Source organism: Amia ocellicauda, chromosome 7 (assembly GCF_036373705.1).
Source record: "Amia ocellicauda isolate fAmiCal2 chromosome 7, fAmiCal2.hap1, whole genome shotgun sequence".
Lineage (NCBI taxonomy): Eukaryota > Metazoa > Chordata > Actinopteri > Amiiformes > Amiidae > Amia > Amia ocellicauda.
Window position 1 is genome coordinate 3,001,757 of NC_089856.1, and position 25,482 is coordinate 3,027,238.

General features: G+C 51.8%; 1 protein-coding gene across 12 annotated transcripts; it reads right to left on the reverse strand.

Moving 5' to 3' along the window:
- Positions 1-8,660: 8,660 nt before the first annotated feature.
- Positions 8,661-25,021, reverse strand: LOC136752526 (SWI/SNF related BAF chromatin remodeling complex subunit ATPase 4a). 12 transcript variants are annotated; one of them, XM_066707923.1, is made up of 33 exons: positions 24,850-25,021; positions 21,002-21,264; positions 20,497-20,629; positions 19,564-19,947; positions 19,212-19,310; positions 18,841-19,099; positions 18,594-18,720; positions 18,145-18,492; positions 17,841-18,008; positions 17,511-17,561; positions 17,275-17,405; positions 17,098-17,152; positions 16,297-16,418; positions 15,974-16,121; positions 15,688-15,851; positions 15,435-15,501; positions 15,136-15,246; positions 14,798-15,040; positions 14,550-14,663; positions 14,316-14,423; positions 14,096-14,182; positions 13,950-13,996; positions 13,513-13,679; positions 13,225-13,388; positions 12,622-12,888; positions 11,903-11,980; positions 11,582-11,800; positions 11,111-11,373; positions 10,909-11,017; positions 10,688-10,790; positions 9,942-10,082; positions 9,515-9,654; positions 8,661-9,294 (listed from the first exon to the last, which is right to left on the reverse strand). In XM_066707923.1, the coding sequence occupies exons 2-33, from the start codon at positions 21,221-21,223 to the stop codon at positions 9,262-9,264; spliced, it is 4,872 nt and encodes a 1,623-aa protein (XP_066564020.1). In that variant the 5' UTR covers positions 21,224-21,264; positions 24,850-25,021; the 3' UTR covers positions 8,661-9,261. The 12 variants fall into 12 exon arrangements, with proteins under 12 accessions (XP_066564020.1, XP_066564018.1, XP_066564021.1 ...); XM_066707921.1 differs by having other exon boundaries at positions 17,071-17,152; XM_066707924.1 differs by having other exon boundaries at positions 12,661-12,888; positions 19,212-19,313.
- Between the last annotated feature and the right edge of the window lie 461 nt (positions 25,022-25,482).

Here is a 25,482-nt window from a genome sequence, read left to right on the forward strand (position 1 = left end):
ATGGCCTTGCGATTGCCTTCAGACATCAGAGGAGAGATCTGGCAGCTCAATCAGGGAGAAGGTTGGATCCCAGTGCCAAGCCTTGAACCTGTGCTGCAGCACCAACGTCACAGCCGACAGACTTCCCCTCGGCCGAGGACAGCCACACTGCCAGGGCTGTCCGCCAATCGCAATGGCTTTGTGATTTAAACATTCATGACACTGTAAAAACACTAGCTGTGCCACTTATAGCAAATTTTATGACCACCAGCACATTTAGATTTTTTTGTCTTTATAACATTTTTGCTTGCTTGACACAAGGTCGGGAGATTGCGTTAAATACGTTTAAATACTGTATACATTTACTACAGCAGGGCCTACTAGTTCAGTAGCCTGCTATACAATGCCTTATTAAGTACTTTTGGATGTTTTGCATCTAAAATAGCCTGGAAATAAGCATCATACTTAAAATAAAACCCTTGAATTTACATCAGATATCTCATGGAAGTTTTTAATTATTTTGTATTTTCATAAATATCCCCACTATCCCGCCAGTTTTGCCACAACGTTCTTACCAGGCTGTATACCAGGAACTGACTGTGTTAATATTAATAACAATAATAATGTCAATCAGAGTCCAGGGGGGTAGACTCTGAATCAAGCACTCTTCCTGCAGAGAGGTTTACAGTTTACTCTCTCCAATGAGTGATTGATCACTAGGTTACATCAATAAGACAAAACAGGATCAACTCAAGAGGAGAGATCATTGAAACCAAAGCAATACTGGGAGCCCCAAGGCTTGCCGGTTTTGACAGGGAGTCTCTTCTCCCGTTGGGAAGATACCAGCAGCCGTGCTGTGCTGACTGCCCCTGTCTTTTTGTGATCTCTGTCTCCTCGCCATCGACCATTACAGAGGACCTCTCCGGTCACAGCTGGTGGATTTGCAATTGAAATGGGTGTCTTTGCATCGTCGATCTGATGGAGCGGACCGTCCAAACCACGCAGCTCCACGCTGACCCACTTACGTGCCAAGAGCTACCTAAACCCCCGGGCCAACCCATAACACATCGTATTAGACCCACAAATAACATGTTGACAGCTGTTATCTCTGCCAATCAGCATATCTGCTCCTCCAACTTTATTTGCCCCCCTGCAAGCTCATATATGACAGCGCCCTGTCCTGTACATGTATGTTGTGCTGTTTTTACCCTGCTTTACAGTATTTGAGGAAATACACAACCGTCCGGCTGCACTGCGCCCCGAGTGAAAACGTGCATCTTCAGACACATGCCCCGCTCTGTCAAACCCACAGAGCTCTTGCGATGCAAACTGGATAGGGGAGACTGAAGCGCCACCCCTGACTCTTGTTGTGTTTTCGTGGCTCAGAGAGGGAGGGATCGGGCTGCACAGCTATGCCAGGAATGTGGAACATTGCAGCGTGGACTCACAGCCGCGGAAAACGAGGAGTCACTTGGTGAGACACACACACACACACACCCTTCCGCTCACAATGGAGTGAGCACATGCATTGTTTGAGGTCGCGCTCCTTCCTGTTCTGTGTTGACATTGTTCCTGAATCACCGCCGGCCCTCCCATCACACCATGGCTTGAGCCTGCCCCTTTCCACTCCGTTAGACTCTCCCACTGCTCTCCTGTGATTGGCTCAGAGCAGCACGAGCTGTCCAAAGAAACATGCACATTCCAGAGCTTCCTTTCCTTGAGTACACACACATACACACACACGCTCCCCCCCGGGTCAGAGTTGAGAAATTCCCATATGATCTTCCTTCAGTGTTCTGCCAGGATTGAATTAAAGTAGACCAGCGCTGTCCCCCCTCAATCAGACCTCAGGACCCCGGTGTCCCCTGTCCTCCCTCACCCTGCTGTATCACAAAACCAAAGCATTAAATAAGTAATGTACTCTTTCACAATTCCCTGTCTAATTAAACTCTCCGTTTCTCATTCTCTGACCTTAAAGAATCTGCAAACAGCTAAGAACAACAACAGTTTGGAAAGGGTTCTCACAACCAGGTCAAACGAAGGAACTGAAAACCCAGATGGGCATCATTTATTTATTTATTTATTTATTTATTTACTAGCAATCTGTCACAAAAGCTGGGAGGAAGGACAACTGGCGCTGAAAATGTTCTGTTTCCTGCTTCAGACACCTCACCTCGGGCCAACAGAACACCACCAGGATAAACTGGCACAGCAAGAGAGTCGGGCTCGTTACCCTGTCCCCAAACGACACCATCCTGCGAAGGATGGGTCTTGCTCCGGCGCCCGTCTCCATGGGCGTCGTTCTCGGTGCGGATCGGCCGCCAGAGAGGGCGGGAAAGGGGCGATTCCCACAGTGGCCTTGGAGTTAGGAGGATCTGCCGAGGATCAAGGCCACTCTGAGGCGCAGATAAAGTGTTGCCTTTGGAGAAGAACAAATGAGTTTATGAGGGGAGTGTGTGGCAAGATCCTGAGAGGGCAATCTTGGTCTGTGAACATCGAGAGAGAGAGAGCGGTGATTCGTACAATTAGATTAGAGACTCCCCGAGCTGTTAAGGGCGCCAATAACATAATAGGAAGTGAGTGCCTGGGTCTCGGGATGGAGTGAAGACAGGAGTGCAGGTTCAGAAGAAAAACACAAGGATCACACGTTTCTACCACATCTTCAAAATACGTGTTTGTGCTGTCCGGGACGGACGTATTTTGAAGATGTGGTAGAAACGTGCGATCCTTGTGTTTTTCTTCTACCCAAATTGGCCCCTTATTTGTATATTTGAAATATTATTTTACAGGTTTCAACATATAAAACATGGGTACAGACCGCACACCGAAACGCATTTCACACACATCCGCAACACGTGGAATCACGTGCTTCTCTGTTGTCATGCTTTGCCCTGTCATCTCTCACATGCCTCTCTCCTCATCCCCAACACACCAGCCCACATTCCTGCCTCGATACGAACACAGTCGCCCACTGTCCTCACGTCGAGTGATCCGAGGTCACGTGGCCGGGAAGACGCTCGCACCCGTGGGCAGGACGTCTCCCCGGCACTCCCTAAATGTCCATGTCGACCACCCCGGAGCGTCAACATTTCCCGAATCCTACCGCCGAGGCATCAGGAAGGAACGCGGGGCCGTAATGTCCTCGGTGCGGATGATTGACACGTGTTGTTTAGACACACAATACGGATACGGCGCGGCCCAGTTTATCTCCTGGAGGGGACTTTCCCGCAAACTCACACACGCCGATCGAAGGGGAAAGGCATTCACCTCGCTTGTTACAGTAATGACCCGTAACTCTGGATGATTTGACTCATGCTTTAGCAGGGCTGCTGGGAAACAGGATGAGCACAGAGAGAGAGAGAGAGACAGACAGAGAGATACAGAGAAAGACCATGAGAGACAGACAGAGACAGACCATGAGAGACAGAGACAGACAGAGAGACAAACCATGAGTGACAGACAGACATTGAGAGACAGAGATCCTATGGACTCACAGCCCCTTCTCAAGCTCTGTTATTTCACTGTGGAATACAGTTAAATTTATTTTTAAGCGGTAAGCGTTGATCGGGGCAGAACTGTCGTGAAACGGGTATTGGAAGCAGGTTACGAGAGAGGGGAGGGAACCACGAACAGCACAGAATCACACACTCCGCATTTCACAACAAAAAGCTCCAGTTTCCGTTTCCCTAATCTCAGCAGGGAGGAGCACGTGAGGAGGACGGCGCAGCTTTGTCCCCCACTTCAAAGTGGAGAGACTCTGAACATCTACACCGAGTTGGGGGGACTGATACCTCTTTCGACATATATGACCTCACTGTGTAGCAACTGTCCATGTGAGCAGGCAGTGACAGTGTAAAATCCGAGGAAGTGAGAAAGGATTTGCCTCGTGTGTTTTTTTTCTTTTTTTAAGCCCTTCCTCTTCAAACGAGATGTAATCCAGTGCAGACCTGGGAAACGCACATCACTTCCTCCTTCAGCTGGCAGCGGGGCGACCTGATCCACATCTCACCTCCACTGCACCTTCCTGTGGATTTCAATGGCCTTCCTCCCTGATCACACAACTACAGAACCCTGTGTGATTTCAGTTACACAGCTTACACACAGGGAAACAAAATAGATATCTGCAATAATAAATACAAATCACAAAGCACAAAATGGAGAAGACACAAACACACCACTACCTGGCATACTTTAACTATTTATCTGATATAATATACCGTCCCACACCACGGTATTTGGAATACTGTAGGCAAACAGGAGAACAGTGCAGTTCTCCTGTTTGCCTACAGTATTTGGCTGCTCGTTTATATACAATTAATTTGATATTTAAATATCACTGATACATGTCCCCTATCACACACTGTTCCTCAGGGCAGAATGAAATGTCATCGGATTGGCCAATGGGGCTCAGAGTTTTTGATGGCCAAAACATATTTTTAGTGAAGTCCATACATCAAGTAAATAAACACACACAGAAATGAGACCACTGTTTTTATTTTGCGGACTTTGCAGTATTTATCTTCCTTCCCCTCTGTTTGGTTGAAACGGTGAACTTTGATTTGTAGTCTACAGAGAAAACCAAGTCAAGGGTAACTGCAGAACGAGAGCAAAAACAGGCCGGGACTGGGGGGCAGTGAGGGGTGATTGGTCCATATGGGAGGGTAATAAAGAGGAAACACTAATCGGGACTCTGTCAATCTCAGGAACACAAGAAGTTCTGCTGCCATCTGTTGCCTGGATGGAGCCCTTGGATGTTTCAAATGGTCCTTGAAAAGCCCAGACACACCCAGATTAAATCAACCACCAGAGCCAGAGAGCCCCAGCTTTCCAGAACACTCAAAATAGTGGCACTACCCATGTTCCAGTGTTGCTATTATGACGATGAATATGATTGTTGTCTCCAGTGCAGCGCAGAGTCTGCGGGTCAGTCATGGTCTGATATTACCCTTTCCAAAACAAGAAGATCAGACGCCACGCAAAACAGACATAATACCCCGGCAGCAAATGTCTTGAAGTGAGATCCGAAAATCAATACCGGCGACAAGCAAAAATACATTAGTGTTGGGTCGGTATTTTCAGGGCTCAGGAAATTAGAATGCTGGCAGCGCCATCTAGCGCACATTGACCGGAATTGTCACTTTTCTATCGAGGGGCCAATTGTCCACGCGTGTTATATACACACAGCTCTGGAAAAAAGTAAGAGATCACTGCAATTTTTTCTTAAATCAGCATCTCTACATGTATGGCAGCCATTCCATTCCAGTGTCTGTTGAATTCCAGCACAGGCACACCTCATTGTACTGAATGAGGTACTGATTAGGTGATCACCTGACCCAAATCTTATTTAATGAGAAAAAGTATAAAAACCACTGCTGTGGTCATCACTATCCTCTTGCAATAGGACCAACTGGATGGCAAGAACAGTGCTAGTAGGACCTCAAAAGTAATTGGAATCACAAAATTATTGACCATGCCAAAAGAGTTGAAAAGGAAAGTTTTGAGTGAGGAAAAGAAGGGTTCAATTCTGGCTTTACTGGCAGAGGGGTACAGCCCTCCATCCTTAAAATTCATAAGAAAAAGGCCAAGCAGCAGACATTGGGGACAACAAAGCTACAGACCGGCAGAGGGTGAAAACAACTCTCCACTGACTGGGATGACCGCCAACTCATTAGGATGTCACTCAACAACCATAGGATGACATCAAGTGACCTACAAAAAGAATGTCAAACAGCAGCCGGGGTGAAGTGCACGGCGAGGACGGATCGAAACAGGCTCCTAGAGGCAGGGCTGAAGTCATGCAAAGCTAGAAAAAAGCCCTTCATCAATGAGAAGCAAAGAAGAGCCAGGCTGGGGTTTGCAAAAGACCATAAGGATTGGACTGTAGAGGACTGGAGTAAGGTCATCTTCTCTGATGAGTCCAATTTTCAGCTTTGCCCAACACCTGGTCATCTAATGGTTAGACGGAGACCTGGAGAGGCCTGCAACCCACAGTGTCTCGCTCACACTGTGGAATCTGATGGAGGATCAAGAAAACTTGCTTCCTTCTACTCTGACAATGTTCTGACGGTGTTGTTTTTTCCAGCACTACAATGCTCCATTCCACACAGCCAGGTCTATGAAGGTGTGGATGGAGGACCACCAGATCAAGACCCTGTCATGGCCAGCCCAATCTCCAGACCTGAACCCCACTGAAAACCTCTGGAATGTGATTAGGAGGAAGATGGATGGTCACAAGCCATCAAACAAAGCCGAGCTGCTTGAATTTGGAAGATGGAAGAGACTACTCCAATCAGGATAGAAATGTCAACAATGGATAAATGTGATCACTCAGAATAACTGTGTACTGATTTGCAGTGACCCATCCCTCTAAGGGGACAACCTGACCCAAACCATGCCAGGAAAATGCCCCCCACAGCATAACAGAGCCTCCGGACCCCCTCACTGTAGGGGTCCAGCAGTCAGGCCTGTCCTGTTCTCTTCGTGTCCCACACATGCACTCGCCCACTTGTCCAGAACAAGAGCCAGTTGAGCGTCTGTGTGACTGAAGCTCCTGCCATTCGTGCCCCAGTAATGACCCCTCATTCACAGTCACTTAGATCCTTTCCGCTCACCTTCCAGAATATGGTGAAGGATGACTCATCTGACCAGATCACTTTTGTCCACATCTCTGTAGACCAGTGCCTATGGTTTTAGCACCACTGAACTCTCAGATGTGCATTGTCTTTGTAATGAGGGGTCTCTAAACTGCAGCCCTGCTATAATATCCCTCTCTGCGTCGTTCTCAACGGACTGTTCTTGTTGACAGTCTGATCACATCCTGCATTGACATTCTCACTCATCTGGGAAATAGTCGCTCTTCTGTTTTTCTTCACATATCGCAGTAACGCATGAGCATCACGGCCATCCAATCTGCGCTTCCCACCACAGTGTCCAACCCTATTGACTGATGTCTTTCCCATAAAAAACAGATTTTTCACATCGGAGAATGCTTCACATAGTTATGCTTCACCTTGGCAAACAACACAACACAAGAGCACACGGGAATAAAGAGAAGCACGCAGATGTGGTGCCTTTGAAGGGACCAGAGGGGTTGGTCAGCTTGAGGGGATACATTTTGTTAAAACGATTGCATGATGTTTTCTTTATCTCCAATTGTTTATTTGTTCTATGCTTTAATTTTAGAGTACTCTGAGACATTAAACTGTGTAAATGAGGTGTTCTAAATCTTTTGACCAGTAGTGTCCATATATATAACAAGAGGCAACAATCTCTCCCCCCATGACCCCAGCGCCACTGGTCAACTGGTTCTGGGTGGAACACCGGCGACTCGATCTTTAAGGACTCGAATGTCCACTTTCCGTCTGAGGAGAGCATGACCTGCTGAGCCACTGAAGGCAGAAGACAGACCTGCAAACTCACAAGAGGTGAAAAAGGTGACATGTTTGTTAACCAAGGGGACTGGGGGCATTCTCCACCAGATTTATTTTGTGATCTTAACCGCATCCGTCAATGTTATGATCCGCCAGAGCCAGCGTTTCGGTTTAAAGAGTGACCTAGGCGTCCCGTTAGTGTTTCTGCAGACATTAGTCCTTTCACCTTAGTACTGCGACTGTAGTCACCAGTTAACACAGTCAGTCGTTAAGTTCAGTCGGAACACTGGTGGGTCTGATTTTATTAACGTTAGCTACAGTGAGGGTAGGTGTATTTTAACAGTGAGACAGAACAACAACAAAAAAATCCAGAAAAACGCATTTCAAAAAAGTTATAGATTGATTTGCATGTTAATGAGGGAAATAAGTATTTGATCCCCTATCAATCAGCAAGATTTCTGGCTCCCAGGTGTCTTTTATACAGGTAACGAGCTGAGATTAGGAGCACTCTTAAAGGGACTCTCCTAATCTTAGCTCGTTACCTGTATAAAAGACACCTGTCCACAGAAGCAATCAATCAATCACATTCCAAACTCTCCACCATGGCCAAGACCAAAGAGCTGTCCAAGGATGTCAGGGACAAGATTGTAGACCTACACGAGGCTGGAATGGGCTACAAGACCTGTATAAAAGACACCTGGGAGCCAGAAATCTTGCTGATTGATAGGGGATCAAATACTTATTTACCTCATTAACATGCAAATATGAGACTCATTTAGTCATCTGGTACATTTTCACACAATGCACATAGTGTGGAGTAGTGGTTAGGGCTCTGGACTGTGGAGTGGAGGGTTGTACCTACATTGCTCCAGTAAATGCCCAGCTGTATAAATGGGTAAATTTAAAAAATAATGTGATATCTAAAAGAATCCTCAGTGTTTTTTCTACTCATTAACGCTTCCTCTCGACCCTCCTCCGGCTCGTTCCAGGTGTGTGTAGCGGCCACTGGGAACATCATTCGCCCACCCTCTCCAATTCATCCGCCAGATGCTCAAAATAAAAATCAATAATATAACATTTAAACCAGCCATCAGGAGCCAGTGAGATTATTCTAATCAGGAGTGACACGTTCTCCTACACGTCTCACTCAAGCGGAACACAAGGAAACACACAGGAGCTGTGAACGGCGGCTCACAGTCACTCTTGCAGACGCTGAGTGTCAATTTGAACACCACCCCTCTCCCGCCGCTCCAGACCGCTCCGCTCCCCAGCGAGGGCCGTTAACGCAAAACACGAGCCGAGCCGCAGACGTTGGTAAGATTTCTTTATTGTAGTTTTGAGATCCAGTGACACTGACACGTACAGAAGGGCCCCACCGCCGCAGGGTGGGGATGACCCCTTGACCTGCTTTTTAATTAAAAACACAGCACAGTACTCCGGAGTGCGTTTCTACAGACACACACACACACACCCCCACCCACCCACACACGCACATGCATTCACGTACTGAGTTACACAGACTCCTGGCGCTGTACCTGGAATACAGTCCTGCGTGGAAATACAGACCGACCGACGAACACAAAACAAAAAGGTAAAAAAAGACGATGGGAAAGAAAACGAACGTAACTAAACTGTTCCCACGGTTCGCCGTTGAGCTGGAAGTTCGTTACCCACTGCAGGAAAGAAACGAAACAGAGGGCAAGACATTAAAACAGTCCTACATTTCATACCGGCCTTGTATAAATATGGAAGTGGGTTTATTATTATTTTATTTTTTTTATTATTTTTATGACTTTAATACATTTTTCACTAAAAATCTGCTCATCTAGGAATTCTACCCCTCGCCGTCGCTCTCAATAAAATATAGGTGTGCGTTCTCGGGACAGATGGCAGTGGAACGGTCCTCCGGGCCTCAGTCCTCCTCGCTGCCGGTGGCCGAGCGGTCCTGGATGGGGGCGGGAAGGAGAGACGCGTAAGAGACGGACAGGAGGATGCCCGCTTGTATTCACTCCTTCCTGGGGGACACTAATAGTTTCCAGGAGCTGTATAGGTTATTTAAATCAGCACAAACAGTACAGATTGCGAGTTCTCGACCAACACAGACAACGACAACAGGGACCAACTCGGGTCTGCGTCTACCCGTGCGACCGTTCCGGCACCCTCACCTCCTCCTGCTCCTCCTCGCTGTCGTCGTCGCTGACCACCGGCTTGGCTCTGGAACCGCGGCCCAACCGGCGCCGGCCCTTGCCGCGCTCCTGGCTCTTCTCCTTGCGGCCCAGCTTGATCTTCACCTTCACGGAGCGTGCTGCGGGGGACGGACACACACACGATCACCACATCGCCCCGCACAAGACCTCACAAACCATCAACACACGTCTAGATGGGCTTCAAGACAGAAAACAGGAGACACTTCTTCACACAGAGAGGCGTCACAATCTGAACAAACTCCCCAGCGATGTGGCTGAAGAGACAATTTGGGAACATTCGAAAACAGACTGGATAGGATCCTTGATCACTTAGTTATTAATGGACACCAAACGAGCACGATGGGGCGAATGGCCTCCTCGTTTGGAAACATTATGTTCTCCTTACACTCCGACTCGGAGCCCTCGTCCACCTCCTCTTCCTCCTCCTCGCTCTCGTCACCCTCGCTGTCCTCCTCCTTCTCGATCTTCTGCCGCACGCTTGTGAACACCGACTGGAGCACGATGGAGTCCTCGTATATCTGTTCGTCCCGCAGGCCCGGACAGGACGGGGGAGAGAGGGGCCGGGGGGGGGAGGGGAGGGGACACCAAACACAGACACACATTAACTCCTCCGCACCCCGACACATGGACGCGGGGGTCCTCCTGCCTTCTGGACCGCCTCCGAAGGGGGTCTCGCTTCTCTTTGAAACCCACTTTGCTAATCAAAGATGGAGGGAGAGGACCGTCAAGACGACTTGCATCTGTAAAAACGGTTCGTACTCGTCTTCACGACGGTCCTCTCCCTGCAGGAAGTGCTGGTTAGGAGACGGAATATGTGCTTCTGTGGGTATTGAACAGCGCTTTGAAACACTACCCCAGGGCGTGGGTTTAGAGATTGGCAGCTCTGCCACACACTTCCATATTTCTAAAATGTGGAGAAAATACCCAGCATGCAATGGGAGGGAAAGGATTGGCAAAGGAAGAACGATGGCAGGGAGAAGAACAGAAGAGGAAGCAGAAATTAGAGCGGCAACAAGTGAGGGACAGAGAAAGAGCGGAGACACATGGGGGTAAAGCCCAAGTCACGCCAAGAGTCAAAAGCCTCAGGAGACAGGGGTGCGGCACAGGTGTGAACCCCCAGGCCTCGCCTCACCAGCGATCCCTCCAGGTTGAAGGTCTGGGCGTTCTGGCACAGTAGCATCACGTCCTTCTCTAGGTCGTTCAGGCTGCGGTACTTGTGGTTGCGGATCCTCTCCTGGGGAGGGACAGGCATGGGGGTCAGAGGAGCCCGAACGACACGGAGGCGGCGAGACGGGAGAGCCGCAGGCCGCCGAGGTCTGCTGAGAGTGGCCCGGCACACGGGGAGGGCCTACCTTGATCTTCTTGAAGTCCACTGGCTTGCGGATGAGCTCGTAGTACTCGGGCAGCTCCTTGCGGGACGGCAGCTGGATGAAGACCTCGCTCAGCTGTCTGCCATTGCTGCTGTGGGAGAGCAAAGACCACCCGCCATCAGAACCGCACCGCCCAAACACCGAGAACCCACCCCGTCCCCGTGAGAGGGAACCGGCGCCTCACCTGTCCTTGTACTTGATCACGGCATCCACGATCTTCTTCATCTTCTTAGTGAGGTTGGGCGGGTTAGGCGACAGCTTCTCGGCGGGGGGGCGGCCACGCTTCTTCTGCTTCTTGCTGTCCTCGTCCTTCTCACGGCTGCGCGTGCTGGTGGTGGGCGTGGCAGGCGCCGGCATGTCCACATCACGGTCACGCTTGCGCTTGCGGGTCGTCTTCTTCTGGCGCACCTCCTCCTCGATCTCTTCCAGCGTGCCCTCCTCGATGGCCTGCGGGGTCAGGGGGACGGAGACGAGACCCGTTAAGACTCGTTTCGATGACTTATAGGTGGAGAACCCTTCAGTGTCTTGACTAGAACTCATAAAACCCCCATGCCAGGCCAACTGGTAAACCAAGCCCTCAACTGCCGCTTTTAGGTCCGAGACACATAATGGACCACAATAACCCCCCAACCCGGGCCTCTCTTCCTCCAGCTACCTTGAGCCACTGCTTCTCGGTCAGCGAGTCGCTGTAGTCCACCTCCTTGCGCTGGCGCGAGCCGCGACCAAACATCTTCTCCTCCTCCTCCTCGCAGGTGAGCCGCTCCACCTCGGCGTCGTCCTTCATGATCCAGGTGGGCAGCTCGTCCTCCTCCATCAGCCGGGGCTTGCGCTTGGGGTTGCGGGCCTCCTCGCGGCGCCGGTCCAGGTCCATTCGCTACGAACCAGAAAGAGGGGACGATCAGGACGGGCTCGCCGGTCGTTTGGGGCGTAAAAGGGCGGCAGGATTCTTTGAGATGTAGTTCGGTGATGCACTCACCATGAAGTGGTCGAACTCCTCCTCGCTCCTGGCGATCATCTGGTTGACCGTTTCGTCATCGGGCACCTCGTCCTCTTCCTAGATGGGGGGAGAACGGGGCGCGGGGTGGGGGTGGGAAGAAGGCATGTTATGAAAGGGCAAATGCACAACTGGCACCAGATATGGCATCAGAAATTCGGCAGTCTGTCTTCTCTACTGGAAGAAGACCGAGGGGGGGGTTCTCTAGCGTCCTATAAAAAACAATAATCCGTGAGCAGAGACACTTGACCGGATCGAGCCGTGAACCTGCGGCCGTTTCAGTTCTGTGAAGCATGCGGCAACGACTGGAGCTACAGTTGTAGTTTCTTAAAGGCTACAAAATCTACGAATCTGCATGCACCAATACTGAGATTTTAACTGAAAAATCATCAAAAACTAAAAAAAATCGTCTCTAGAAGCGAGAGCTTTTAGAATTAGAACAATAGAATTTATAGAAACATTCTAGAATATTCAAGGGGGAAATTTAAATACAACATTAGAACATGACAATAAAACAAAACTAGATGCTAAAGGGGATTCCTGAGATATTCTATATATATAAAAAATACATAAGAGCTAAATTCATCAGGAGAGAGAGGGGGAGGGAGGGAAGGAAGGAAGATCAAAACAAAAAAAGGGACAACAGCACGAGAGAATGGGGGGAGGCGTGGGTATGGATGTTGAAGTGAGATCACACCCACCCACACCCCCCCACTGCGCCACACCCCTTGACCCCCGACCTCGTCCTGTTCCTCGTGCTCCAGGATTGCCTGCAGGAAGGCGCGGCGCTCGTGGCTGCTGGATTTCTGATCGAACATGCCGGCCTGGATGACCTTCTGGTCCACATTGAGCTTGTACTTGGCCGCGGCCAGGATCTTCTCCTCCACGCTGTTGACCGTGCACAGCCGCAGGACGCGCACCTCGTTCTGCTGGCCGATGCGGTGCGCGCGGTCCTGGGCCTGCAGGTCCTGGGGAGGGAGGGAGGAGAGAAGTAGAAAAGTTTGTAGTGAGGCTGCTGGGGTCAGATCATCCGAGTCACACGTGTTTCTCTCGCGATTACCGTCATCGACCTCTATCGGACCAGGAGGCCCGGGCTGGTTCTCGGGGTCCTGCTAGTTTAAGGTCTCGGTAAATCATCCAATCACCGGATCCCTTGAAAGGCTGGGCGATCGGGACCCGTGAGATAAGAACCGGACCGTCAGGATGGCAAAACACGGCCAGAACCCGGTTCGGACGGAGGAAGGTCGGGACGGGACCCTAGGGAGCGACCCATGCCGAAGCTGGGCCGCCCCCCCCGGCGTTACCTGGTGGGGATTCCAGTCGCTGTCGAAAATGATCACCGTGTCGGCCGACTGCAGGTTGAGCCCTAGCCCCCCCGCGCGCGTGCTCAGCAGGAACACGAAGTAGGTGGAGCTGGGGTCGTTGAAGGCCTTCAGCAGCATCCCACGGTCCTCGGCCTTCGTGGTGCCTGCGGAACGAGCCGGGGTTAGCACTGCACAGACATCTCCCCCAGCTCCCCACTCACTCTCCCTCCCTCCCACTCTCACATTCACTCGCACTCATCCCCCCCACACGCTCGCACTCTCTCTCACCATCCAGCCTGAGGTATTTGAAGTTGCGGTAGGCGAAGTAGTCCTCCATGATCGTCATGAGGGAGGTCATCTGACAGAACAGCAGCACCTTGTGATTGGTCGCGCGCAGCTTGGGCAGGATGCGGTCCAGCAGCTCGAACTTACCCGAGGCCCGGTAGAGGTCCGGTCTGGCACAGAGACAGTGGGGAGGTTACAGAGCAGGGGTGTCAGACTCGGCTTCTGGAGAACATCAACGATCTCCTGGGTTTCCTCCTAGTTGAGACCCTTAACTGATCCGGTTAATTACGGACATGAACGCACCCCGTCGTCAGACAGGAAACGAAAGATGGTTCAGCTCAGGAGACCGTCTCTAAAAGGTCAGATTATTTTCTAGAGAAAGCAGGAGTTCTGGACTGCAAGGCAAGTCCCAGACAGGACCACTTACGAGACACACTTACCCCTGCACGATCCCTCCTGTGAACCCCAGATGCTCCGAGAAGGACTCCTGAAAGTTCAAGAACACAATCAATCATTCAGACGCAACAGAGACGGACCCCCCCCACCCCCCAGTCACACAGACCCGTTCTGCTGTCCGGCCCATTACCTCGATGTGCTGGAACATGTACGGGTGGTTGCAGATCTTCCTCAGCTGCATGATGGTGTTCATCAGCGTCTTCGTCCCACCTTTACCCTGCGGACGGGGAAAAAAACATCAGATATGCGCACACACCCTCCCGGCTCAGAAAACCGAAGCATTGTGTGCGGAGGAATGGTGTCACGAGACGCATTTTGCACACCACTGCTCACAGCCGCCCCCAACTCACTTTCTTGTCCTTCTCGGACCCGTCAGTGAGCAGCACGCCCTTGGCCTGCATGTGTCGGTACAGCACCCTCTGCAAGGCCGACATGTCGCACTTAATGACGTACTCCACCTGCAACAACGCAAAACGCAACACACACGGCAGTTAGACCACAAAAGGGACAATCCTGTTCCGTACCTTAATTCTAGAACCGTGCCAGACATTCTTTCACATCTACATAGAACTGAAAGTTCTCACCTTCTCGGGCAGCTGCGCCTCGACCTCCTTCTTCAGCCTCCGGAGCAGGAAGGGCCGGAGCACCTTGTGGAGGCGCCGGATGATCAGGATGGTCTCCTCCTCGTTCAGGTCCACCTGGGAGGAAAATGGGGAGTCCCAGGTCAAAGGTCAGCCCTGCAGCGTGGTCTAAAGCGTCCATTGACTGGTTTGGGCGTGCAACTCTCAAAAATGGTTTCCGCGAGTCCGGCGGGCCCGGGCTGGACGCTCACCTTCTCCCCAGTCATGGCGAAGGGGGCGTTGAACCACTGCTCGAAGGTGCTGCAGCTCTTGAAGATGGTGGGCAGCAGGAAGTTGAGCAGCGCCCACAGCTCGGGCAGCTTGTTCTGCAGCGGGGTGCCGGTGAGCAGCAGGCGCCGGGGGGCCAGGTAGTGTGTGTTGAGCACCTGTGTGAGCTTGCAGTGGTGGTTCTTCATGCGGTGGCCCTCATCCACGATCATGTACTTCCAGCGGATCTGTCGAGGGATGTGGGGTTTTAAGAGAGCCGGGGTAAAGGTTGCACCCACAAAGCCAGGTCAAAACGCTCCACTGCTCGCCGAGACAGACGTACCTTGGCCAGGACCTGCTTGTCCTTGATGATGTACTCATAGGTGGTCAGCAGGACATTGAACTTGCCACTGCGGAGCTGGGGGACGAAGGCGCGCCGGGCTGCCGGGGAACCCTGCGGGACGGGGGACACAGACACAGGGCAGATGAGGAACATCTCTACTAGCGTGAGGGATCTAACGAGACTTTTGATCAACTATAGCTCCGATTTGGGCTGCAGAGAAGGTCTTTATGAGGGCGTGGGGTGGAGGGAGATGTTTTTAAAGGAAACTGAGAAGTATGTTGGGCGTCGGTGTTCCTCACCTTGTAGGAAACCTTCACCACGGAGGGAGCCCACTTGTCAAACTCGTACACCCAGTTGGATAGAGTCCTGCAGGGGGTAGAGAGGGGTCAACACTGCGAGCGACCAAAGAACCGGCGGCAATTAAAGACCTTTTGACTACAAAGAGAAACCTCTGAACTGGACTCAACCTAAACGGGTCAAAACGCACACAGAGACACTCAAAACATTTGTACGTCCGTTAAAAAAACGAAGTGATAGCGAGATGACACTCACGAGAGGGGGACGATGATGAGGAAGGGCCCGTTGATGCGCTTGTACTCCATGAGGTACGTGATCAGGGCGATGGTCTGGATGGTCTTGCCCAGGCCCATCTCGTCGGCCAGGATGCCGTTCAGGTTGTTGTTGTACAGCGAGACCAGCCACTCCAGGCCCTTGATCTACAGGGAGGAGACAACGAGTCAAGCCGGGGGGGACTGACCCACACGTCGGTTCCCAGGCTTCTCCCTAGTCAAGATCCTCCCAGTGGCGCTCACACTTGCACCCAGGTCCGGCCCGTTACCTGGTACTGCTTGAGCTGCCCGTTGACCAGCAGCGACGACTGCTTGTCCACCCTCTCGGTGACGGCGTGGGCCACGGCATAGTAGGACTGCAGCCCCCGGGCGAAGCTGGCCGCCCCGTACTCGTCATCCACATCCTGCTTGGCGTGCCTGCGGAGAGAGAGGAAGGTTTGAGGAGGCGTCCCACACCCGTGGCCCGCCCGTCCCCCCCACCTGAGAGTTGCTCCCCCCTCCCCCCCCCCACCGACGCTCGATAAAATCCAGCGCGACCCGAGTCCACCCCCTCCGGACTACAGGCACGAGATCCGGAGAACGCGCCGCTTACTCAATGATGTGCCTGGCGTCCACCTCCGACACGTCCTCACTGTCCGGGTCGGGGATCTTCTTCTTCTCCTCCACAGGGGGCGGCTGGGCGGGCTGGGGGGTCGGCTGCTCCTCCTCGTCCTCCTAGCGGAGAGGGAGAGAGGGAGATCAGATTTAGAGACGGTAGCGCAAAAAAAACGCGACAAGACACACCGAAACGCCTTGTCAACACACACAGTTCTAGTATCCAGCTCTGAATTAAACACACACACACACACACACATACATACACACACACACACACCAAAGACCTGCAGTCAGTGGCGAGCAAATGTATGTGAACAAAACCAAGTTTATTTCTAAAAAGCAGATGTTAAGAGGGGGCAGTGGCCATCGTCCATAATCTGTAGACATGGCTGCGATGGGAGAATTAAAACCACGTCAACAAACTACAGATACACATAGAAGCAGCAGATACAGTTCAGTTTAGCAGGAACGGATCTGGTTCACACTTAAAGTAAAGCAAACTGAAGTCTACATTCATACACAATTTATCATGGACATCCACACTGAAGACTTAATTGTGCGAGGAGATAATTCACACACAATCCATCCTGTGGTTAAACTGAACGGGCCTTTACAACAAGCCCAATTAACACTTTGCTGTTGACCTTCCAGGTTTGTCCTTGAAAACGAGCAATCTCAAAGAGCCGTCCCTGGTAGAGCACAGGCGGGAGATAACGACGGCGACGATAACAAAAACAATAAAAAATTAAGAAAAAGGGTTTTGCCTTACAGAGCCAATAAGGAATGACTCGCATACCTCCTCCTCCTCCGAGCCGCTGTCCTCGCTGTCGGACCGGGGGGCCACTTCATAGCTGCGGGAAAGACGGAGGCACGGTCAGAGAAGAGGCACGCACACCCGCGGACTCAGAGACATTTTCTATCAGGGGCTCCGGGGAGGGAGCCGAGGGGGAGACAAATGAACGGGGGCACCCACCCTGGGTTCATCTCCAGCCAGGCGTCCAGCTGCCCCGCCTTGGGGGCGTCCACTCCGGTCAGGATCTTGCCGCTGTCCACGTGGATGACCTTCACCGGCAGGTCGCTCATCTGGCTGGTCTCGTCCAGGGGCTGGCGAGAGAGGAGGACACTTCAGCATTCGGGTTCTTTGTGTGTGTGTCGGTCTGTCTCTCCCCGTCTGGGGGGGGGGTTTGTGACTATTCCCATGACACTCACCTCTCCGTCGGGACCGAGGGCAGGAGTCTGGCCTTCTGGGTTCTCCAGCTTCTAGGGCAAACGACAAGTACATGATCGTATCGGAGGCACAACTAAACCCCTGCTTATCCAACCGCCACTGAATCAATCAACACGAATCTAGAGCGCAGAGATTAGCTCCACTTTGAAACGTTTCAGAACCGGACCAGAGCCCACCAACCCACACCCTGTCGATGAAGCCAAGGAAACCCAGACCCTAGAGAAGCCTGATCTGGACCGATAGGAGACCAGCCTGTCACACAATCATCAGGAAAGAGTCGGAAGCATCTCCGTCCCCCATGTCAACATTACCTTCTTTTTCTTCTTCTTCTTCTTCTCCTTGAGGGCCTGGGCGGCCTTGTGGGCCCGGACCAGCTCGGTCAGGTTGGCGACGTACTCGTCCGTCTGCTGCAGGAGGTAGGCCAGGCGCTTGTCCTTCTTCTGGTCGATCAGCTTCCTGTAGCCCTCCTCATCCTCGGCCTGCAGAGGAAGGCACACGTAAACGTTTGTACACAGAGATGACTGGAGCTTCCGCCACTCCACGCTTAACACTAAAGGTATTTTCCGCACACCACCGGCACCGGACCGGTTTTGGAACCGCGGCCCCCGTCCTCACCATCAGCCTCCTCATCCTCTCCTTCTCAATGCGCTCGTTCTCCTTCTTCTGCTCGCGCTCGGTGTTGGCATGGTAGGTGGCCACGGCCTTGGTGAGCTTCTGGATCTTGGCGGTGATGGAGCGGTGGTACTCCTTGAAGTCCTTGGCGTGCTGCAGGATACTGTTCAGGTACTCCTGGTGCTTCTGCCGGCGCTTGCGCTCCTGCTCGATCTTCTGCTGCTTCTCCAGCTTCTCGGTGATGCGGGCCTCGCGCAGGGACTGCCGCTTGCTGCGCTTGTAGGCCTTGGCATTCAGCGCCGTCTCCAGGGCCGTGTCCCGGCGCATGCACACCACCACCTCCTGGCGCAGCTGCGGGGCCACGGGAGAGAGAGAGAACCCACATCAATACAAACACACACAAAAATGTCCTCGGCTCTTTCGGAGCAGGAAGGGCCACTGCCGTGCCGTACCTGTCTCTGGAAGTTAAGCAGTCTCAGTGCTTTCAGTTCGATGTTGGCTTTGGTCCGCAGGTCTCCGGCCAGAGACCCTGGGAGGTTCTCGAGTTCCTGGATGCGATGGGCGATCCGGGCCTGTAGCCTAGTCAGAAGGATGGAAAATATATAAATTAACTGCAAATGAGGTCCTAATTGCTTAATTGAACTAAGAAAGCAATATACCATTTAATTAAGAAATTATGTGAAACACAGCGCCCCCTACCTGTACTCGCGCTCCTGCAGGATTTCCACGGGGTCCAGGCCGCGTGGCTTCTGGATGGGCGTGATGCGGTTCTGCTTCTGGTGCAGCTGGACCATGGGCGCCGGCTGGGCGGGCTGGCCGGGCGACTGGGTCTGGGGCGGCATGACGGGTGAGGCCGCGGGGGGCACGGACGGCGGGGCCGGGGAGGGCCGGCCGGTGGGCTGTGGAGGGATGAGCTTCTGGGGGGCACTGGAGGGGGCAGCTGCGTTCACCATGGGCCCTGAAACGGCAGAGGGACAGGCTGAGGGGGGCGGCGGGCGGCGCTGGGGTCGAGGGACGATGGTTTGGTTCTCGGGTGCTAAGTGACCCCTGTAAGGGCCAGGGTGCCTCACCTTCAGGCCAGGTCTTCGGGGGTCCATTGGGGGGCTGTCCCTGCATACCTGGAGGGACACCTGAGGGTCCAGGGGGAGGCATGTTGGGTCCTACCATGCCTGCTGCAAAGAGGGGATGAGTTTTTAAAATGTTCCTGCCCAAAAATCCATCAATTTACGAATAGTAGTCAGATATATAGACGTAGTAGGAAGTGACGACATCACTTCCTGTTAGTCTATCCAATAAACAGACGTCAGTATTCAGCAACCAAGAGGACAGAGGACGCAAAGAGTAACATTATATTGGATCAACACCCAAACAAGCCGACAGATCCATTAAGAGGGGCTGACTGTGCTGCCCACAGAAACTTACCATGAGGTCTGTTGTAGTTGGAGGGGGCGGGGCCAGGACCCGAACCCGGGCCCGCCCCGGGTCCCGAGGGGGGAGGTAGGCTTGGCATCTGCTGCTGCATGCCGGGCATGGGTCGCTTGCCCTGCACCGCCATCTGCAGGTGGTCCGGCAGGGGCTGCCCGCGCGCCAGCATCTTATAGGCCATGATCTGCGCCCGGAGCTGGTGCAGCTGGTTCTGGTTGAAGGGGGTCGGGCCGCCGCGGTTTTGCTGGCCCAGCACCTGGGGGTCCCCTCCGTCCAGGGGCACCCCCCCGGGGCCAGAGGGCATCAGGGGCCCCGAGGGAGGGCCGTTTGCCGGGACTGGGCTAGGCGCGTGTTCGGAGCCTCCCAGAGGAGAGGGGTAACCTGTGGAGAGGAGAGGCGCATGTAAACTCATGGGTGAGGGCTTTAGGGTGGTGGGTGCGTTCACACAAGTTAGGAGAAACACTGGGAGCCAAGAGGGGAAACCGAAGCCCAAATATGGTGGCAACCAACATCAAATCGACGCACAGGACGCAGAAAAATAAGGGGACAACCAATTTCTGCATCAAACTTCATGCAAACTGCCAGTACTGAACACACAGTGGCACACACCGTCTCTCTCCACTGCTTGTGGTTTTCAAGCACCTGCCCTACTTTGTTTGTCAAAACAGGAACTACAGGCAGCTGCTGCTCCCGGCGAACAGACGAGCAGCCAGCAGCAACACAAGCATGAATAGAAAACAACACCACACTCGATCAGGCAACGTGCTCAGCGACGCACACCACTCGCTCGATAATCGGCTTCCAGATCAATTTGCTCCCTAAGTCTGGGCCCCTGCGGTGTACGGGGGGTGAGAATTCTCATATTTCTCTGCTACTCAACACCGTCGCTCGGACACAGGAGCTCTGGACCAACGACGAATTAGCGCCTACCCTGCGAGTGCTGATCCATGGGGCTCGGAGGGGGGCCCATGCCACTGTGGCCTCCCGGTCTCATGCCCATCCCCTTCATCTGCCCGTATCGAGGGTCGTCCGGCATGCCCTTCTCGTGCATGGCGTCCATTGGCTGCGGGGAGGAAAGGGCACGAGTGAGAGACTTGACCTCCCGTCCCGTGCTGCTGGTTTGTGTTCCAACCGAGACCTTAATTGCTTAATTGAACTAACGCAATATAAAGCTCAAGTATGTAATTAAGGGCTCAGTTGGCACAAAAAACAGCAGGGAAGTCATCCTTTGTGTCAGAACAGAGGAACATAGTAAATCTTTCTGTGGGTCGACACATTATTACTCCACACAGTTTATTTCTAATACAGGACTGGTAAGTTCTCATTCTTCCTAAACCCCTTTCCTCAGATCCGAGGGTCTCTGGAGACTCAAGGGATTTTCACACCAAACCTCCAACAGAAACCAGGGGCTGAAACGCTGCTCGGCAGTCCTCACCTTGTGCATTTGGTGCATGTTCTCCTGAGGATACCCCGAGGGTCCCTGCGGGGGCAGAGGGTGCCCCGCAGACGGGGGTCCCGGGCTGGGCCCCATCATGCTATGTGCGGAGCCGGGAGAGGGCCCTGGACTGGGCCCCAGCATGGCTCCCGGAGAGGGCCCGGGTCCCGGGGAGGGGCCCGGCCGGGGGGTCCCTCCCATAGGGGGGTCCGGGGTCGACATCTTCAGCTGATCTTGCTAGTTGGGAGCTAGCAAGCACCGTCCTACAGGAGAGAGGCAGAGAGGGGTTAGCAATGGCTCCCTGCAGACACAAGCCTTATCCGAAACCCATCCCACTCCCCCAGCGCTGTGGAGCCCAAAGCCAGGGTGGGAGAGGAGGCGGCAGCTGGGGAGATGGGGGGCAATGGCAGAACACAACAGTAATCAGTGAAGTTGGGGTCACTATTGTCGTTTAAAGTTCTGCTTTCTTTCACTACACTTCTGCTCTGCTCTTCAAAATCTGTCTGATCTGCTTTCAAACATCGAGGAAAGAGGGAGGGGAGGAGCCATCAGCCATTTTCTACACCAAGAAAAAAGACCTGGATACACTGCCATACTTTAAATCTAGCGGTTGGCACTCAGTAAATAATGAATAAATGACTTAAATGAATAAAAACCAACAGGGTTATGGGGGGTAATTTATTTTAATCTAGACAGCATTAACAGCATGTGAAATAACTACCACACTAGTATACAGACAGGAGCAATTTGCATTTCAGCAGCACTGCCGACAGTTAGAAAAGCGATGTACGGGGGGGGTGGAAAACATGAAAGCAACGCAACGGGAAGGAGAGGGAGAAGTCCCGTCCCGCCTCGGTGTACAGCTGTCACACACAATCAGACTCCCCCGGAGCCACAGCCCACGCGGCCAGACTGCCTCCCAGGAGCGCAGACATCCTCAGACGGACGCAGCCCGGCTTACGCAAGGGGCTTCACCGATTCCCAGCCGACACCAAAGATCATCTGTAGGAGACCCCTCTTGTACCCCTCCGGAAACGGACAACGGGTTGCGGTTTTAAACGCTCGACAGTGACGACACCTAGACAGATAAAATACTGGATACGCGGCCGGCTCTTTTCCTAAACAGACATGATTTGGGGGAAATGACCATCAATCTCCCTACTAACCATGATGCAGAGGATTCGATTCAGCGATAGACACAAAATAAAAACCTTACTGCCAAGATCTTGGGAAAGACTACCACGACGGAGAAGGAACCAAAAAGATGGGCCTACGGAGGAACCAAGGGATTCGTGCAAGAAACATGTCGGCTATTCATTTAGGTTGGCGTGGTTTTCTGCTTCGTTGAGGGGACTCTTGTAACCAGCACTCCCCCAGTTTGTGTCTCTCCGTGGCCAAGGTATATTTTAAATCACTAACCCAACCCCTACGTAAAAGACGTCTAAACTCGCTGGATCTCTAAAAGCTAGGAAATCAAGAGGGGAGGAAAACCGGCAACAGAATCCTCTTCCTCGTGTGGAAGACTAGTTTGTACGTAGTGCCGTCACCATTCATTCCCAAGTCTTCAGTGATCAATGAAAATTACATCTGGTGCTGGGAACCCCCTGCAAACGCTAAAACGGACCAGGATCCAGGTTCTGAGAAGATCAATCTGGGAGGTGGATCGAAGACTTGCTAAGATTGTGAGGATTCTGGATTTCCAAGACACTCTTCCTTCAACATTTAAAGCCACATGGGGAAGCGGCCGCTCAATGGCTCTTCGGGAAGATCAACATGGCAGACCCAGCTCTCTCAGATAGTCTTATGTGTATCCCATGTCAAAGAACTTTCTGGGGTGAGATCGCAAAGCTACACGCTAGTAAGTAGCATTCCGGGTTAATTAGTACTATATAATGACAATTAAAGATTCAGGGTGAAATATTTTGTTTCATCCTGTTGCTTTAAGTATCATTATACAGTGCTAATGCTTGCCTCCCCTGTGCACATCCATGGAGGGAAATCGGTAATGCATCTCCGTGTTGTCTTGGTTTGGTGTGGTCTGGTTGTGTTGTGTTGTGTTGTGTTGATAAACCCACACGGCAAAAGCAACAAAAGGCTCAAGACTATTTTGTTAGAAACCAGACGAAACAGCAGGGGAAAAGGGTGCCCTGTCTATGCTTTTTAACACACTTATAATCTGAAATCTTCCACTTCACAGCATGCACAGAAGAACTCCCATGCAAATTATAGAGCTACACCTCACTCTGCTCACCAGGATAGCATCACACTGAGAAATGTTATCCTTGCCATGAAGATATGCCTCAAAAACTGCAGAAGAGTCAAACTTACTTAAAAAAGACCAGTCGCACAAAAGCTTAATTATACGTAGAACATATCTCACGAAAATGAAAATAATTATCTGTAGGGTTTCAACACAACAGCCATACTGTCCTTAGCCGAGCCCATCTATAAAACAGCACCAGATAATACATTTGACAAAAAAGGGAAGTTGTATTGATTGATCTAGAGACAGACAAACAAACCCCTGCAATTTAGCCAGATGACCAAGAAATTATCAATGAGTAGATTCATGTTTATTAAAAAATAAACAAACCGCAGTAACAAAACAGATGCACAGAAGTATACCACCTCTAACACCATACATCTTGTATCAGTTTCCAACGAGCATCAGAAATAATACAAACAAACAGTGCGGAGAGGGGAGACTAATAAAACTGGACAATTTCAGAAATCATAATTCAATGCATGAAGAACAGGAGATCCATGTTAATAACACACTGGCTGTGTAGTCTTCAGCCATTTTCTTTTAAACGTCAGAAAGAAAAGAAAAAATACATTAAAGCTTAAATTAATATTAAGCAATACAATACTATCTTTTATAAACGTATTTTGTGTTTAAGAAAAAGCACTAATATATTCCAGGACCCAGAAAATCGACGTCATTATTTTAGTGCCTCCCCACATATATACCAATTAAACCATATTTATCATTCAACCCTCCAATCCCATTTTCAAACCCCAACAAAATCAAACTGGCTCAATTCTACACAATAGGAAAACAGTAATATTTGTGTATTTTTCGTGTTTTTAGTTTTTTTTTGGGGGGGAACAACATCAATGGTCTATGATAACAAGCCTGACTAAAATGTCCGTTTGCACAGCCTGCCTCGCCTGTCAACACTGGCTGATGCAGAAGCGCGTTTATAAAAACACACCTGTGACAAACCCTGTGCAAACGATGCATTGACGCCTTTCAGCCTGGGATTGCATTTTATTACAATAATCACAACTCAGTAGAGCCATCAATACGATATTAGCATTGCAATACGTGCACATGACCTAATACAATCACCCCCCCATAAAAAACAAGACAAAAACAGCGCGGTCGCAACAGCAGCAGGGCTCCGTGTCGCTGCCACAGCTCGCCCCTCGTCCCGTATCACGACATCTACTTTAATAAACACCACACATCGCGATCGACCGGTGAATGAGAGGGAGGGAGGGAGGGAGGAAAAAGGCAGACAAAGAAAGCCTGTGCTTCTGAGGCCGGCCATGCTGCAATTCAGACCAGCAACGACATTTCGCCGCTTTTTCTCGGCGCTTTCACGGCGATCCGGCCCGTTTCGCGCCGCACTGACCCCGCCGGCCCCCCGTAGCCCCGGCCGGAGCCCTCGGTGCAGCCGCCGCTCGGGGCCGGTTCATTCATTGCGCCGGCCGGCCGCGCAGACACACACACACCGGCGGGGGGAGAGCGGGTTGAACGCGGGGAAAAACAGCGACGCCGACCCCAGAGCGGCTGGGACTCGGCCGGTGTCCGCGGCGGGGCCGGGCGGAGCGGAGGCGCTTACCGACCGTGTGGATCCCGCTGGCGCCGCTGATGTGCCCTCGCTGCCGGAACAAAGAGCGTCTGGCTGAGCTGCCTCTCTCTCTCTCTCTCCCCCTTCCTCCCTTCTTTCTGGCTCTTCCACCGCTCCTCCCTCCGCTGCTCTCTCTCCACAGCGCCCCCCTTCCTCTCCTCCGTCGCTTTTCTTTCTCTCTCTCTCTCCTCTTCAAACCCGACCGGCCAGTGTCGGGCACGCATGCGCACTGCGCTCGCCACTGCAGGGAGGAATGCAGCGAGGCGGCGGTGGGGGATGGGCGCCGCTGGGCTGATAAGCGCAGCCTCATTACAGACGCGCTGTAGTCGCTCGCATCCTTTTTACTGGTTCAAAAAGCGACTGCTAAATCATATAGATGCGTCCCAACTGAGAGCGATTGTTTGAAATGATTGGCATTAGCAATAGAGTATGGTGTAGCACTGTTGTATGCAATGCACGTCCTACTTTGTAAATAAAATGTATTAAGTTGGGAAAACAAGTCCATGTTAACACAAAAGTGCTATTATTGTAGCTATTGCATTATTATTAATAATAGGCCTATTAATCAGAATTGAATTTTAAAGTTTGCATAAGAGAATGCATTTGTGATAGTATGTGACAGTA